This window comes from Ixodes scapularis, unplaced genomic scaffold, assembly GCF_016920785.2.
Source record: "Ixodes scapularis isolate PalLabHiFi unplaced genomic scaffold, ASM1692078v2 PGA_scaffold5__190_contigs__length_132052651, whole genome shotgun sequence".
NCBI lineage: Eukaryota > Metazoa > Arthropoda > Arachnida > Ixodida > Ixodidae > Ixodes > Ixodes scapularis.
In genome coordinates this window covers 98985994-99002271 of record NW_024609880.1, presented here as the reverse complement: position 1 = coordinate 99002271, position 16278 = coordinate 98985994, and the positions used below count along the sequence as shown (strand labels likewise).

Sequence of the window (16278 nt, the reverse complement as noted above, 5' to 3'; positions counted from 1 at the left end):
CTTTCCGGATAAATTCGAATTGACAAAACATTTCCTGGCAATTGTTCCCCAGATTTTTGTCAGTCTTATCCTTTGAAATCGTCAGAGACGAAAAGTCTCCAAGGATTTAGTTACTTGGAGTTGTTTGTTCGAGTATGATAAGCAGAATCTCTCCATGCCTTCCCTGCAACTAAACAGGGCAAGGCCACCTCCAGCAAGGTCCTGGCTGTCTCCAAACCTGGCATACCGTCGATTCAGCTCGTGAGGCCCTCTACGAGCGAGCCTGGAACGGTGAGAAGCCATGCTCAATCATCCGGGATGTTTGTGGGGCTGCACCCAAAGAGTGTCGCGTCTTAAGGTCTATTCACTCGATGCATCTTGTTGGCGAATCTTGTGTCGCGAAACTAGGTTTCGCGAAGCAGATTGCCCGTGTGAACGCAACCGAAAAAGTGGCGCGCCTCTAGAAAAAAAGTGGCGAGTCTTCCTCACTTCTGGAGCAATTTTTTCCTGAAACCTCATCAAGGCCTGTCAATCACCCGAAGGAGAAACGCGGATGCTGCCAATGGGCCTCTCGACTTCGCTATGATGTCTGACCTTTGAGGCGGAGCGAGTTTTGGAGGAGTGATTTTTGGCCAATTCTGCATCCTGCATCCAATCCAAATAAAAAAAAGAAAAGCAAACATGGCGGCGAGCAACAAGCGGAAAAGCGGTTCGTTTGGGTGATGAGTGAACGACACTCTAGCAGTATGGGTTGGTGGCGCGGTGCAGATTCATCAACAGTCACGACGAGTGCAAGTACCGCATATATAAATATGATGACTGTGTATAACTTTCTTTTAGTGGTGCAAAAATATCAGAGATAATCCGCCAGTTCTTTCACATTCGCGGTCTTTTCCGGGTTTGGCAGGACTAGTAAACCCAGTGAGACTAATCTGGCTAAGATTATTGAGCGGCATTAATAAAGCAGACTGTCTCTTCCCACTGTGCGTACTTCATATCATTTTGATGCAAAACGCTTGATATTCCCGGTACAGATGACAAGGTTTGGCAGAATTCTCGTGAGTCCATATGTCGCAGATTTCGCGCGTCGAGCTCTACGTGGGAATAGGTCGATTTTGCGAAATCTCTGTTTCGCTAAACTCTGGCACGTTGCAAGGATGCGTCGTGTGAATAAGCCTTTAGGCATACAGGGATGAGCCACTAAAGACCCGATCCGGCGACCAGTAGACAGGTGCCATGCCAGGTTCATTCGCTGGCTGTACCCAACATTAATACTACAATGTGGCCCGAAGAAAGCAACAAAAAAAAACAATTTTACAGTGTTTTGTTGTTTTTTTTTTGCAAAAATAAAGTTTCCATTGCCTAACACTCAATCTCCATCCAAATGTAGGGGTAGTGGTCCGGACCAGGTGCAAAAGAATGGTTCATTCTGAAACTTTGGCATCTGGTTCGAACTTCTAGCGCTACATTTCAGTAGGAAACGAGCGTTCGACGATGCATACAGTGAAACCCGTTTAGAACGAAACCACGTACAGCGAATTATTGTCAATATTGAACTGACGGAAAATTTAAATAAAAAGGCATGTAAAAAGTACTTTTTATAATGAACAACGTTTATAACGAACAACTGTTCGTTATAAACGGGTTTGACTGTAGCTCATTTTTGCAATTCATAAAACCCAAAATTGTTGGGGCGGACGCCCCAAAGCGGGGCTTTACCAAATGGTGATTCAGATCCAGCAGCGTTTATTAGAATATGGGTTCTCTAGTTGTACGCCGCGGTCAACCGAGTGCGGGTGATACGCCCCCGATTTCCTGTCAGCCAGAGACAAAGTGAGTGTTGTCGGGGGAGGACAACTGTGGACATTGTTTGTCCATGGTATGTTGAAGGGTCCATGAAACAAATTTAGAACGCAGCTCTTTAGGCGCCCGTTTCGGGATTGAGTGCCGTCATCGTCAGCGTAACTGTGTGCGTTGCATTAGGGGGCGCTTTCCCGCTATGTTTAGCGGAGAAAATGACGTCATGACTTCGCGTCACGTCACCCATAACAAGTTCAGCGGCAGGAGGAGGGAAGGAAGAGGGGGGGGCATAGCCTCCCCTCCGTACCCTCCTCCTTCTCCTCAAGAGCTGCATTCTACTTTTGCATTACAGAGATTTCTCAACGTCTCACTTTTTCTACTTTCAATGATAACTACTCAGAATCACTTCCTAATGTTAATAACTGAATAAACATGCCTCAGTTTTTTCTTTCTAAGCAAAGGCAGTCAACAAATAAATTAGAGAAATATGAGCATGTTCATCCCCTCAACTCTGAGCCAGAACAAGCAGCCACGGAGCCCGATGCCTACCCTATGCCGCCAACACATAGCCACGCGCTGGGGTCGGCAAAGTAGAAAATGCGTGCTGAGCTCCTGGCTTTGCTAGAGTTCGGCTATTCTCATCACTGCAGTGGTTGGACACGGGGCATTACCCACGTGTCCGCCAAGGCATTGATTGCCACGAGCCAAAGTCGTGCTCGCGCAGTTCTTGTGTCCAATCCATGAGCCGCGCTTGACCGTCGTCGGACAGGTAGTTTTGATCCCACAATTACGTCATCAAGCTTTGCAAAGGCAAAACTGGAAGAAATAGTCACCTTTTATCCTCGCAGTTTCACCGCGACCAAGAAGCTTTTGAATAAGTGGCGGTCCGCGTGAGTATATTTGAGCCACACTAGGACCAGTACACCTCTGTAAGATCGTGAACTTTCCAACCCGATATTGTTTCACGACCCCTTTTAAGGGGGAACACTACTCCGGACGGCTGACTTTTGAACCGTTTGTCTTATTTGCATGAAATTCGTAGGGTGTACTCATAGCACTGGACAAGGATGCCGTGGAAATTTTCAATCCTATAAATTTATCCCACGATGAGTTACATAAAAGTTCATAATAAAAAAGTGTATCTGCTGAGGAAAGCTATCGTTTAGAAAGGTTAATGAAAATTGCCATTTTCTTTGCTGGAACATACAGCAGAATACTTGCTTCAGACGATTATGAAAAGAAATTTTAAAAATTATAAAATTTATTCACAAAAAAAAAAAATATGGAAAAAATTTTTTGTGTGTACATTTGATTAAAAGAAATATAAACTTTTCATAACAAAAGAGCAGAAAAATGCAGAAAGTAAGTTCACAGTCGTGTTCTCCAGAAAATTTCGATATAGAAAAACCAAAATATATCTGCACGCATAATTTGACTATGAAATGATGGCTTCCCTGAACTGATATTTGACACTGAAAAGTGAACCTGAGATAAATGCACTTGAAGTTTCGTGATGACATTTTTAAAATTTATTTTTGCTTCTTAAATGTCAGAAGTTCTTTCCACCATTGTAGGTGATGTCTTCCTCAAACGTCTTCTGATATACTGACATTGCTTTCAGCTATTTTCACTTGTGGATGACGAGTGCTACGCAGTGCAGCACACCTCACCAACATATAAAGAATAATATTTTGTGACATTGTTTGTTAGCGCACGTTGACAAGGCTTTGTGAGATTGTTCTTTGTCATCCATACATGCCAAAAGTTTGAAAGTTCTAAATATGCATTTTTTTAAAAAAAAGGTGCAATTCAAGGTAGTGTCCCCCCTTAAAAGCCAACCTCCCCGCCACTCGAAAGCAAGCTCCCTCACTCTGACCGGTTTTTCAGAAAAGGTAACTGGCCGATACGTGCACCAGCGTTGAAAGTTTTGTTTTCGTTACAGTTCGGTTCAAGTTTCAAATCTTCGTCCGTCTTTCCCTAACCGGACAAGTCTCTGTTGAAGATGTTTACGTTTGTGTTTGTTTGTTTATTTATTTACCTATTTATTTATTTGTTTATTTATTTTTATACTTCGAACGCTCGTTTGTGGGTGTTACACGAGGAAAGGTGTGAACTATAATTTGTCAGTTCTGTGAAGTATAACAAACAGTGAGAACAAAGCATGGCATGCACATAAAATCGAGAGGATAGCAGGTTTACAGCTAATTGCCCTTTCCTATGGTCCGCCCTCTCGCCTGAACCCCGAGCAGTCTCGCAAGCGGCTCCACAGCAAGAGCCCGGATGTGGCGCGCAAGAGGACCCCCAGCAACAGCTCGGATTCTGAACAGCAGCGTAAGCAGGGCCTGCTGAAGATGAAGACCGAAGCCATGAAGAGGTAAGGCTTCGTTTCCATGTGGCAAGCTTGATGCTAGTCACTTCTTCTCTGTGTGGGGCTGCGGTCTTCAGCGGCACATTTCCAAACTGCTGTTTACGATCGGCAAGGTCTGGCCCTGCCGTCTCTGCCGTGGTACTTCACACTATCTGCAGATTGGATAGGAGTACGCAATTGGGCTATTGCCTCGTGCTTCATGTTCCTGAAATTGGTGCTGTTACTGTTTGTGTGCTGTCACAGATTCTGTGTAAAGGAAAGTTGATCTCTTAGGTTTGTTATTTTTGATAGGTTGCTTTTTTTTTTTTTTTTATGCTTTATTTCTGTCAATTGTTGCGATTGAAAAATGTGGCAGAAACTTGTCCTCAAACAGACTTTTGGGTGTCCCCAGGAAGTTTTTTTGCGCTCACTGTATCCATCTTTTGCATCCATCTGTCTGCTAGGCCAGCCGAGATGTTACAAAATGTGGAAGCCCTTTCGGTATCATCTAAACAGAACTACAAATATAATAATGGGAGCCTGTAAAAGTTATTGGTCAAACAGTGCTGCATTCAGTGGGTTGCTGCATATAGTGTTCTCTCATGTTCTGCAACTGGAGATGTAAGGAGGTTGCAGAAAATTTTTATTCCCAGTAGTATGATCGCGTTCGACTGAAACAAAGTGTCATGAGGTGGCTTGATAGAGTGGCTCAATCAGGTGGAGCCCTAGTACCCTCCGTACCAACACTCCTCAGATTGCCAAAACTTTCCTGATCTGGTGGATTGTTTTTATTTGGCTAATACAACCTGATAGGTATTCATAGTTTCAGCAAACTAAAATTGCTGCATTGTCTGCTTCTTGATTTAATGGCGCGTTCACACTGGAAGCGGATCTGCGCATTCTCAACCGCCACACGGTTGGGGTTGAGCGCGTTTCTGCCAACAGCTTCGAGGCCCATTTGCCCCAACCACTATTGCGAAGCAGCAACCAATCACAACGCGACGCTGACGTGACGTTGGTGGCTTTCAAAACAAGATGGCATCTGTTGCTGGTGAGCCATCCAAGGTGCTGTAGTCCTAGCCCTGCAGCAGACAAATCAACGAAGAAATGTGATTTTCATGGCCGGCACTTGAATTTGCCACGAAAAGAACTGTCTCGTAATAATAACGGGCTTCGCTCCGATGATTTGGTTCAGGTAACAGTTTATTAATTTTTCGGGCTGCCAAAGCCCATGACTCACTCTTTGCCCGTAGAGCGTCGGAACCCACCCCTGGTCGACTTTTGTCAAACTTTTGTCCAGAGCAGTAAACGAAACATAAAGCTTTATTCTTCTTCAAACTACTTTCAAGCTATCCGAGTCATAAGCAGTCCAACTGTACATTGGGTGGCAGTAGCACAACACTACCAAACCGCAACCTGTCTTTCGATTTAAAACGCGTTCCATTTTGCTCGTGTGACCGGGAGGGAGGCAGGGGAGTGGGGGTGGGGGGTAGGGTAGAGGAGGGAACCGCGAGCCACACTGTAACATGTGAAGAGCCGCAGCTTGGCCACCCCTGCTCTATCCCATTAATCGAGAGTTTCTTTTTATGCGGCTCGCTTCTTTTTCTTTCTTTTTTTTTATTATTATTTTCATGTTTTGTTGCCAGCGCTCTGTGGAGGTCATGGCGAAGCGTAAACACAACGGTGTTTGTGATCTTCACCAGCTGAGCTCTATTGTATTTAGTGGCTCTTAAAGGCTCTATATTTGATAAGATCCCGTTTGTCGCGGCCTTCGGTATTAGCAGAGATGCACGAAGATTTCAACTGGAGCTTAAGGTAGCATATTTTTGTATATCAAATTATCGATATATCAGACTGTTTTACGATCCCCTTTGAATTCAATGTATTCGGGTTCGACTGTATAGTTCCCTGGAGATGTAGCGGAAAACAGCACTACCTGGGGTGCGGATGGTTTCGCGTTTAGGTATGAACTTTTAATGTGGAACCGCCACTACTTAGGGTGCCTTCATGTGCGCTTTGCTTAGGGTGGAGACATCTTGCCATTTTGTCCCACACTTTTATTTTTATTTTTTGTTTAGAAGCGCGTGAAAGGGCATGTCCCTGCACGCATTTGTGGCGCTGACTGTGCTATGGCGACATTTTGTTTTCGTCGATTTCTTTGTATTTTACCCTTGAGCGCGTGCTGTTGGCATTGGGTACTACAAAGGGCGGCATCACTCTAAACAGAAAGACATTGAGGCACCCTACCACTACTCATGTACAGGGGCAACCCTTAAAGGGATACTACAACGAAATTTCGGCGCTCATTTTTTGGCCTCTATGTGTTCAAAGGAGCAGTATCACACGGAACATACCAATTTCTTGTTAAGAAAGTCTCGAAAAGGAATTTTAAAACGAATTAAACAATTAGCAAAGAGGACCTGGTGGATGTCGCTAACGCCTCGTTTGTAATGCTCATCCAGGAACCTTGACAGCTAGTGACGGAGGTTGTCTCGTCTCCGGCCACGACGAGAGAAGAGGGGCAGGAGGAACTCCCCTCTTCCCGAGAATGCCTTTTGTGTGTCGCAGAAGTCGCTATTGTACCCCTAGAAGATTATAGGAGATTAACCCGTCACTCAAAATTCGTACAAAAGCAGCCGCTTCAGTGGCTGGAACGACTAGGCCATAAGGCGTCAGCCTCGCCGTAGCTTCGCTCGTCTTGAGACGACCTACGTCACGATTGCGTTGGATGTCATGTGCTCTAAGCTGGGCCTTCTCCGAGCGCTTGCCAGAGTAGGCCGTTTATAACGAAAAAGACAGCCACCAGGATCAAAATACAAACGTGCGATTGTCATTTACGGATATTGTGGATCATATTCAACCTATTTTTGAACACGACGGGAATATTTCAAATTTCGTTGAAGTATCCCTTTAAAGGGGCGGTGCAACGATTTTTAGACTTTGGCCAATTAACTGCGTAAATTAATCTGCATCGCCTATGGAACAAAGTGCAGAAAACCATATTTTCTTGCGAGCGCTAGTTTTTATTTTAAAAAAGAAACAAATTGAAGGTCAAAATGCCTCTCAACTCTCCACGTCGCCTTTCGATTGACATACTCTGGGGAATCATGTGGTTTCCCCTTGGATTCTCTCTTTCAGAGCTCCAGCTGCTTCCACAATTGTCGACTTTGAAAGGATTAGCGTCGTCGAAGGTCGCAGAGAGCGATCGACATTAAAGACGGTTAGCCACGGGGCTGACGGCGGGTGTAGCAGCAGAGGGGGACAGGTTTTGCTCACTTCCGCGTATCCCCCAGTGTACGTCACACATCAGTTCTGTTAACCACCACAAGCGGCTGCAGATCCGCAAATATTTTGTTTTCTTCTTTGCAATTACGCACCGGAATAGCAGTTTTTTGGAACAAGTTTCGGGGCGTTTTCGGTTCCTTGTGCTTGGATAAGCAATATAAAAAATACAAATTTCCAATTCTTTCATCATTAAAATCTTTGCACTACCCCTTTAAAAAGGCTAATAACCTCGGAGATATTGAGTGTCTCGGCGTCTGAAGGTCCGCCGGGAAGGCAGGGTAATGTTCCTCCTCTGGCTTTGCAGGGATCACGAGAAGAAGCTGGCACAGGTAAATGCAGCTCGCCAGCAGAGAGAGGCAAGGAAGCTGGAAGCGGATAGACTTCGAGCACTGAAGGAGCAAGAAAAGGAGGAGGAGCGGCGGAAGAAGCGGGCCGCCTTCCACCAGCGCAAACAGAGCGAGTGAGTGCCCTGCTGGCAAAGGCTGGCTTCTCCGCCTTCTCCTCTGGACACCGGTTGGCACAGCCTTTCAAAGCGTCCAACCCTCCAGGAGAACCTGGAGTTATTTATCGAGAACTTGAAAATGCACAGATGGACTGTACTTAGTGTCGTCTTACGATGGACCGTAGTGGATGCTACGAGCCATCCCGGCCAATCCAGCGCTGTGAAGATATCACGTAACCGGGTGCCCCTCCCGAAGGTCACGCAGCACTCAATCAGCATTGGATTGGCTGGGATGGCTCCTAGCGTCCGCTGCGGTCTGTCGTAAGGTGGCATGGAGTATAGACAAAGTTGAGGAGAGCCACACAGGACAGCCGCTATTCCCATCCTCTGAGATTCTCTTTATAGCGCCTTTCCTGCGTGAGTCCCTTTGACTGTTGTCTCTTTGACTTTGAGCAGCTTACAACAGGTGGCATTTTCACCCCAAGTGTGCCACCTGTCGCAGCCAGTCTGGCTGTCACCTCTCTGTTGGTAACAAGTTCACTTTGAGGGGGCCGCCTGTTTGTGCAACATCGTAGAGCGTCGAATCTTTTGGTGTCCCAAATGTCCCCTATTGACTGCCTTCCCCTTACAAGTGTAGTTGCACTTGCTTGCCACATAGAGCTTGCATCTTATGATTGGCAACAGTGTCGGTCGAACTGGTTCTTGGTGACCTTCTTGAGCCACTCGTGAACTCGCTTATTCGCCAGATCTTTGTTTGTGTTGCTCGTACGCAGTCAAGTAATTGCATGCACGTTTCAGTCGCAGCTTGGACGTCGCAACGCTGGCAGCCACGCACAAGCGGAAAGCGGAGTCTCCCGCCATGAGCCTCCGTCCCAAGTTTCTGTCCCCTGTGAGCTACTCAAATATTGCTTGTCTGCATCGTGCTTGGGAATCTCCTGACACGGGTACTCTACTTTTCAGGCGCCAAAGAACCCCAGAAATCACGGCAAACAGGATGCAGATGCAGCCATGGTTTGTTTGTTTGTCAGTCGAGTCGCATTCGTCGAGACTCCTTGGTCTTGTTGCACAAAGTGCAGAGAGGAATCCTTGCATTCCCGCAGCTCGTCTTCGGCCAGCCAAACACGAGCCTGTCTCAGAAGGCGAAGCTGAACAACAGTCTTCAGCAGCAGGCAATGCTGAACAGCCTGTCGAAGAGCTTCAAGAGCCAGGCGTCATCTGTTGAGGGGGACTCGGCCCCCAAGGCACCCGTCGGCGCGCCAGCGGGCGAGAGCAAACCTAATGCGGCTGCAGACTCTACATTCACAATGAACTCTACGTTCACCGTGGAGGCTGTCTGCCCTGACACACCCGTACAAAGCAACTCCACCAGGCCAAAGTCTGCAGCAACCAGGTGCTTTCGTTGTTCACTTTTTTTTACTTCCATACACTTTGTTACATTGCTGTGGCAGTAGAACCTGATTTGCATACTTTGCGGATCTGTGTCATCGCTGCACTCGCTTAAACAAGCGATTGCAGCGATGCGATAGTTACAGCAATGTGTTTGCCCCGCTATATTTTGCCAAAATATGAATTTCGGCCAACATAGTGCCAAAATATAGTTTCACTTTACTATTACTGAAAGTAGGATAGCTTGGGCCCCGCTAGATGGCTGAATCGTTGCAGCGAGCTCGTGCGAAAGTTTTGAACTTTCGGCTGTCTCCTGAATTGATGTATTGCTCGATTTAATCTCTGTATCGAACGCCGACGTCGCTCGTAAATCTCGCAATATTTCTCGTGTTCGTGGTCTGCTCAGACAGCTTAGCTTTGAGTGCGCCCCTCACCACGCTTTAGCGCACTGCAGTGAAGCGAGGAGTGTAAAGTAGGCATCGCGATTTTGCATGCCTACTTTACATTATATTATTGTATGCCTAGTCGGCTTTGCCGTATCACACATGCCTGCCAAGAGGAAAGCCCTCCTTCAAAGTGAGATGCCACGCAGGCTGGCATTGAATATATGACGAAAAAGAAAAAAGGAGGAGGAGCAAATTTTGTGAGTACGTATATATGTAACAACTCTCTCTTTCAGTAAAAATTTTTGAATAGAACTGTAGCTTATGTGTATGATAGACAGCAAACCTTTTTCTGGCGATTTTTTTTTAATTTGAGATTTATCAAGTATACTTGAGCATGGTCAGGTTTATATGGACTGTTCTTTAGGTCTTCACTCGTTTCGTTTTCAGCTTTACATACATAGGTCCCGTCTGTGCGACGACATACCCTATTTACTCGAGTAATAGCCGCATTGTTTATGAAGAAAACCTGAGGGTTCGCTTTTCCGCGGATTGCCAATCACCGCGATTGACAGCATGATTCCAGCTGCTTACAGGACAGATATAACATCTTCGCTCGAAGGTACCATCTATGAAGATTCCATTTGTATGGAGAATCGTGTTCTCGATATGGTTATTCGCTATGTTATTTATGCGCAACACGGCAATTGGCTGTATATGTGCTTTGCGGGAAAGTAGAAGCAAGGGCCTTATTCATAAATAGTGTGGCTATTACTCGAGTAAATACGGTAGTGAATAAAGTGGAATCTCATTAATTTAAACCTGAGGGGTACCAAAACTTCATTTGAATAATGCAAAGATTGAATTGTCAGAATTTTCCTTCCTGGAAGCACATATAACGGGACCTACATGTTAGTTTGAATTGTTTGCTAGTTTGAATTAACGAGATTTCACTTAGTATAAATTAAAACTAAATTAGCTGGGGCACTTGGTGGAAGCTTTCGAATGACTTCAATGAACATCTTTATTGTTCCCATGCCAGTTTTTGTAATCGTAAAGTTTTACACAATGTTGCTGATCATGACCAAATGGCAAAAGCTTCGCTTTTATCTTAAGTATGGCAGTTTAATTCCAAACATGGCAGTTTGTTAGGCTTCCTGGGGTTCTGTGGGATCAAAAAGTATCAGAATCCCTGCGGTAAATGGTTGTGATTGAGCTGGCAGTCTCTCCCCCTTCTAAACACATTTATTTTATTTTTATTACAAATGGGGAGATTTGTAACAGGAACATGGAAATCCTTCCTACTAAAAAAAAAAGGGGGGGCGATTTTATTTTTTTATTTGGTGTCAGTAACAGTTTGCTATATACTATAGTGCAACCCACTTATAACGATACCAGATGTAACAATGCACTGCTTATAATGATCAGTTTCTGGAGTTCCTAGATTGGAAATGATCAGTTTCTGGTCCAGATACGATAATCGGCTATAACGATTGAAGTTTCGGGTTTTCTCTTTATCGTTAATCGTTAAAGTGGATTGCATTGTACTCCGTTTCTCCTTGCGGCGGACCGCAGCGGACGCTACGAGTCATTCCAGCTAATCCAGCGCTGCGGATGTACCGCACGACTATGCACATCGTTGCACCTCTCTTGAAAGTCGCGGGGCACCGCCACGTGTGCGGCGTTGGGTTGGCTTCGACGACTCCTAGTGTCCACTGTAGTCAGTCGCGATTGGGAACGAGGCGTGTAGTCGCCGGCAAAGTGAGAAGGGCAGGGCGTGCAAGGCGCCAAAGCGTCGTCGAAGGCAGGATTGCTAGTGTTGGAGACGGGACAACCGAAACTCCTCTCTGCCATTCTCATTCTGTCGGTGGCCGTAGCCTCTCGCTTCTCCAGAGGGCGGTCTCGGCGACGAGCTCCTTGGGGGACCAGTGAAGCAGCGACCTACGTTCTGCGAAGACGCTTTGCTCGCAGATGTTGGTAAAACCAAATGTGGGCTGCTGGCCATCCTAGGTGTGTGGCGTAGTGATAAAAGGAACTGGGTGGTACTCGTGATTAGACTTGTTCTGCCTTGTTCTAAATTTTTTTTTTTTGTGTGTGTGTGTGTGTTTTGCAATTTGTGATTAGCTATGACATCACGCCCCATCGCAGCGAGCTTCCTCCAGCACCGAACAAGCATCCAGACAACTACGACATAGAGGACCTCGATTCCGGGGACGAGACAGACGACGACAGCGAGCCGCACAAGGAAGTGCCAGCCTGGGCAACATGTAAGCACGCTGTTCTGGTCCAGTTTCGTCTGGCACCTTCGCGGTTGAGTGCCAGACTTTAGCTGTGCCATAAATATCTTTTCTTTGTTCCTTTTTTTTTTTTATTGTGTTAAATCTGAGTAAACAGACTTAAACAATATAATCTGAAGTAAGAAAAAACAAATTTGGTTAGGTGGCACAAGTCACCAACCAACTGCCGCTATGCATCCATTCTTCCGTCCATCAGTCCTGTTTTAGGGAGCCTAGATTTAAAAGAGGGAGCAAGCGAAACTGAAACTACGGAGACGGCTCCAGTGCAGATTGGTCGTAAGTGCGCATGTGTTGTGTAGTCGCGTGAAAAAAACGGAAGAGCGACGACGCATGCCCGTCTTTTCATCACCTTCTCGCAGTTCGTGATTCAAACGCGGCTATCGAACGGTTGGAAACCCTCTCAAATCTAGGCACACTATTTTTACGTTCCGTTTCGTTCCGAATTGGAATTTGCGGCTTGCGGTTCCGAAAGAACGACGACGACAACTCGGCCGGTTTCATTGGCGCTGTTAACATGGTTTTCTTTTTGTGATCTTACAGTTGCTGATTTCTGTGAGTGTGGCAAGTGTTTTACATCAGTGCTTCAATTTGAAAGCAGGGGCTTTACTCCTGAAATGAACTAGGCATGGCACAGAATTTCAAAAAATCTCAACAATTCCTCTGTGGAAGCAGCACAAACGGGATGTTTCGGTTGGGATTCAAGGTTAGATTGCGTCACGGTCATGAGTAAATCTGCGTGCTATAAAGTTTGTGGTGTTCGTTACTTTTCATTTTTCTAACCTGTGCGTTAGATTTTTGTGGAATGGTAGGACCAAGGTGTCTTTCTCGCATGGTCTGCCGAACATCACGGCGCTAACATCGGGAGAAAAAACTGATCTTTTGTCAGCTCCGCGCCGACCGCACGTTTTTGGCCGAATATATTGAATATTCGAGTTACCAAATACTAGGAATTCGATTCGCGAGTCGAATTATTCGGGGACTTTCTGTTCGATTCAAATTCGAGTATTCGCACACCCCTAGTTTTGGGGGTTGTTTCCAGGGCTTTGTCATCGCAAAATGTTGTAATGAAGTTTTGATAACATGGCTAGTTGTTTCTGCAAAAAACTGTCTCTCGGCGGGAATCGAACCGGTGACCGCTCGCTCCGTCCCCAGTTTTCCCCAGTGCTAGCAAAGTGGTGGCTCCTTTTTTTACTGAAAATGCTTATTTGCACATTTGTGTACAGGATTACAATATTGAAAAATATGTACTGTAGGGAGCTGATATGATACCCATGCGGTGAGCGCGCGCTTTTTTTCTCGACTGCCGTCCCCTCGTTTGCTAGCTCCAACATGATGCGCTCCTGACCGACTTTAAAGGGAAACTCCAGTCAATATTTATTAGTTTGGAATTATGACTGTTTTTAGCTAGAGCTGTGTCCCTGAAGTACAAGGTATGATTATGTTTCGACATTGTGTGTAGTTTTATAAATATCATGGCTCAAAGTTTGGTTTCGAGTGTCTACGGAAAAACCGAAACTATCTGCTAAAAGGATCGCAACACTGATCATCGGCCATACGGCCGTGACGTGACGTCACAAAGGTGCTGGGGTACAAGCAGTCAACCGCAACTTCACCACTATATGACATCACAAGGGTACTGCACCAGTGTTCCTTGACTCAAAGCTAACACGCTTGCCACCCGCTAAAGAGTTGCTGGTCGCATCTTTAAAATCGGTTTTAGTGGAGTATGTGGCTTCATTTTAGTGTAATACTTTGGCTGTGATCATATTTCGTGCCACTAAAGTGATGCCAGTCATTTACTTTAGTTTCATTTTTGACCAAAGTTGCCCTTTAAAACGCCGAAAGGTGCTGCTCTGGCAGTCGCGATTACAGGATCTTTTCTCATCGCCCTGAACGAATGTTCTGGCTCGCGTGGTCTCTGGCCTGAACCGTTCTTGCAACTCTTTCGCACTATCGACTCAGCAACGAATTAATCGTTTTCATCTTTTAGTTATTTCTTAATGCTTCCTATCCACAGTAGATCTGTCCAATTTCACCGGCCGAAACAGTGACCGTTTCCTTCCAAGTGATCAAGCATTATGATGCGCATGCGGTAAAGTGCCGAATAATGAGTGGAGAAGACTGCGTCGGATAAGCACAAAATATTTATTCGAACCACAAATAACTGCATTAGAAATTATGTTTTTTAATGCGCCACCAAGTCGGTTGCACAAGAGTCGCGAGAACGGCCCGGGTCTAACGACAAGCAAGCTCAGCCACTTGTCCAGAGCAATGAGCGAAAGTCGTGCGATTGCACCTGCCAGAGCGGCTCTATCGCGGTTTAATTTGGTCGAGAGCACATCGCACTAAAGCGAGCTAACGAGAGGGACAGCAGACAAGAACGGACCTGTGTGCGTGTCTCGGCAGCAGGCGCCACGCCGTCGGGGTGCATGAAGGTGCAATTAGGTCGGCGCTCCCATGTTATCCAGACTTTTGTTCCCGACAATAGGTATGGGTGTTTCTAACATGTTCAACGAGTGCAGTGAAGAAAAGACAAAGGCGACTAGCTTTAGGTCTACCCACTAATAATTCTAGACCGAGCTCGGCATTCCGACGTGCCCGCACGCTCGTCTCCTTTCCCTCAGTTTCTCGGCGCGACGTTGACAGTATTGCAAGAAATTTATCCCGCGAATATCTTCAAGCCCATGGTAACGAACACATTGTGCATTGCTCTAAATCGAACAATTCTGTGCCCGCATAATATTTCCAAAACTTGCACTACGCAAGATTTGCGAAACCTTGAGCCCGCGAAAAATAAACTCATTTACGGTATTTGAAGAGCAGCGAAGCCTCCCTCTAATCACCTGCCTGCTTTGTTCTTTGCTCTGCAGCTGTCCCACTGTTCAGGATGGTAACGGCGCAGCACCGAGCTCGCCCGGCCGGTTCTCGTATGTTCGGACAAATCGAGAACTTGAACCTTGACAATGTGTTCTCTGTGTCGAAGAAGTACTTCCACAAGAGGACAAGCTCTGCCATCTGGGCCACCAAGGGGCATTAACAGTCCTTCTCTGTTGCCACTTGAGGCAACGTGTATAAAAGTGTGACATTGTGCTCTGTACTCTTAAAAAAAAAAACTGAAAAGAGAAAGAATAAGTTTTTTTAACACTCTGGTTGGGACACGCGTGTCAAGAAATAAATAATGCGCAAAGGAAAAAAAAAAAACATTTTAGAGCAATATTGACGGCGGAAAATTTATTTGAAATTCTGCACACGAAGTACTTGACGTCGGCAGTCATTCCGAAATGACCATCTCGTTTGTGAAAGCGAAGCCGGTCCACCTCTCCTCCACGCGCCCAATATGCCGAAAGAGAAAACAAGTGGAAAGGAGGTGACTGCCAACTAAATCGCGTCTCGCGCCGTCAATATTGCTCTAAAAAATTACTTTTACGCGTAAAATTTATTTTTTGACACGCGTGTCCCAACCAAACTGTTTAAAAAAAAAAAAAACATTTCTTTTCTTTTCAGGTGTCCTTTAAACCGCTTTTATTATTGTGCGTCCATCTTTTTTACCTTATGAACAATTAAAGGCTGCCTTAGCACCTCCTTTATACTATTTTATACTTCTGATTCAGAAATATATGCGTTGAAATTTTTTTTTTTTTTTTTTCGCTTGTATGTTTCTGAAGTCTCGATGCAGTGCTTGTAGCTAGATGGCAATAATAAAGCATAAAGTTAGATGCTTTAACTAAGCTGGTGGAGCATTACCTGTAACCAGGGATTTAAAGTGTGTTTGAAGGAACCTTTATTTGAGAGGGTGGAAAGTGACTAGGGCAGTCTCTATCCGTTCAAGGTGGAGCATGAACAGACGGAACCAGAGCTTGATCCGGTTTGGAGGCCGAAGGCAACAAATTAATCTTTGCCTTCCCAGTGTGTGTATGCAGAAGTGTAATGTTTGTGCAAATAATTTGTGGATTTCTCGGACTATGAAGCAAATGGATCATGTTAGCCATAAGGTGACGAATTTTTAAAAGCCACTTTAGGGCACCTCTAAATTCTGAACTGTTCCAAGAGTGTGTTGAACACGTGTTGACTGCCTTAAACGAGTCAAAATGGTGAGGCCTTCCTTGTAGACATTGGCAATCTGTTGCAACTCCACCTTCCAAATTGTGGCATCGGCTACAAGCACCACATTTGTACCACAAATGCAGGAAGTGTTCAAAGGTGCATTTGTCGGTTGCTTCAAATGCTGTAAAATATTACCTATCACCTCAAGGGGGCAGTCAACAGAACACTTTTGCTTCGGATTGTGTCTGGTTTTAGTCGGGCATTTTAGGCCTTGTCAAACGCTAAACAAATGCTCTTTTTTTTTTTTTTTTTTAC

At 45.4% G+C, this 16278-nt stretch overlaps 1 protein-coding gene across 4 annotated transcripts in view; it reads left to right on the top strand.

Moving 5' to 3' along the window:
• The window catches only part of LOC8036230 (inner centromere protein-like), a 28132-nt gene extending 12601 nt beyond the window's left edge, over positions 1-15531 (top strand). The window contains exons 7-14 of one of the 4 annotated variants that reach the window (XM_040505239.2): positions 178-270; positions 4029-4153; positions 7716-7871; positions 8652-8742; positions 8814-8864; positions 8954-9243; positions 11747-11889; positions 14790-15531. In XM_040505239.2, the coding sequence (XP_040361173.1) occupies positions 178-270; positions 4029-4153; positions 7716-7871; positions 8652-8742; positions 8814-8864; positions 8954-9243; positions 11747-11889; positions 14790-14956 (1116 nt within the window). In that variant the 3' untranslated portion in view covers positions 14957-15531. Of the gene's footprint in view, positions 1-177; positions 271-3998; positions 4154-7715; positions 7872-8651; positions 8743-8813; positions 8865-8953; positions 9244-11746; positions 11890-14789 lie in introns of all 4 variants that reach the window. The other 3 variants (XM_040505240.2, XM_040222224.3, XM_040222223.3) reach the window with 3 other exon arrangements.
• Positions 15532-16278: the final 747 nt, after the last annotated feature.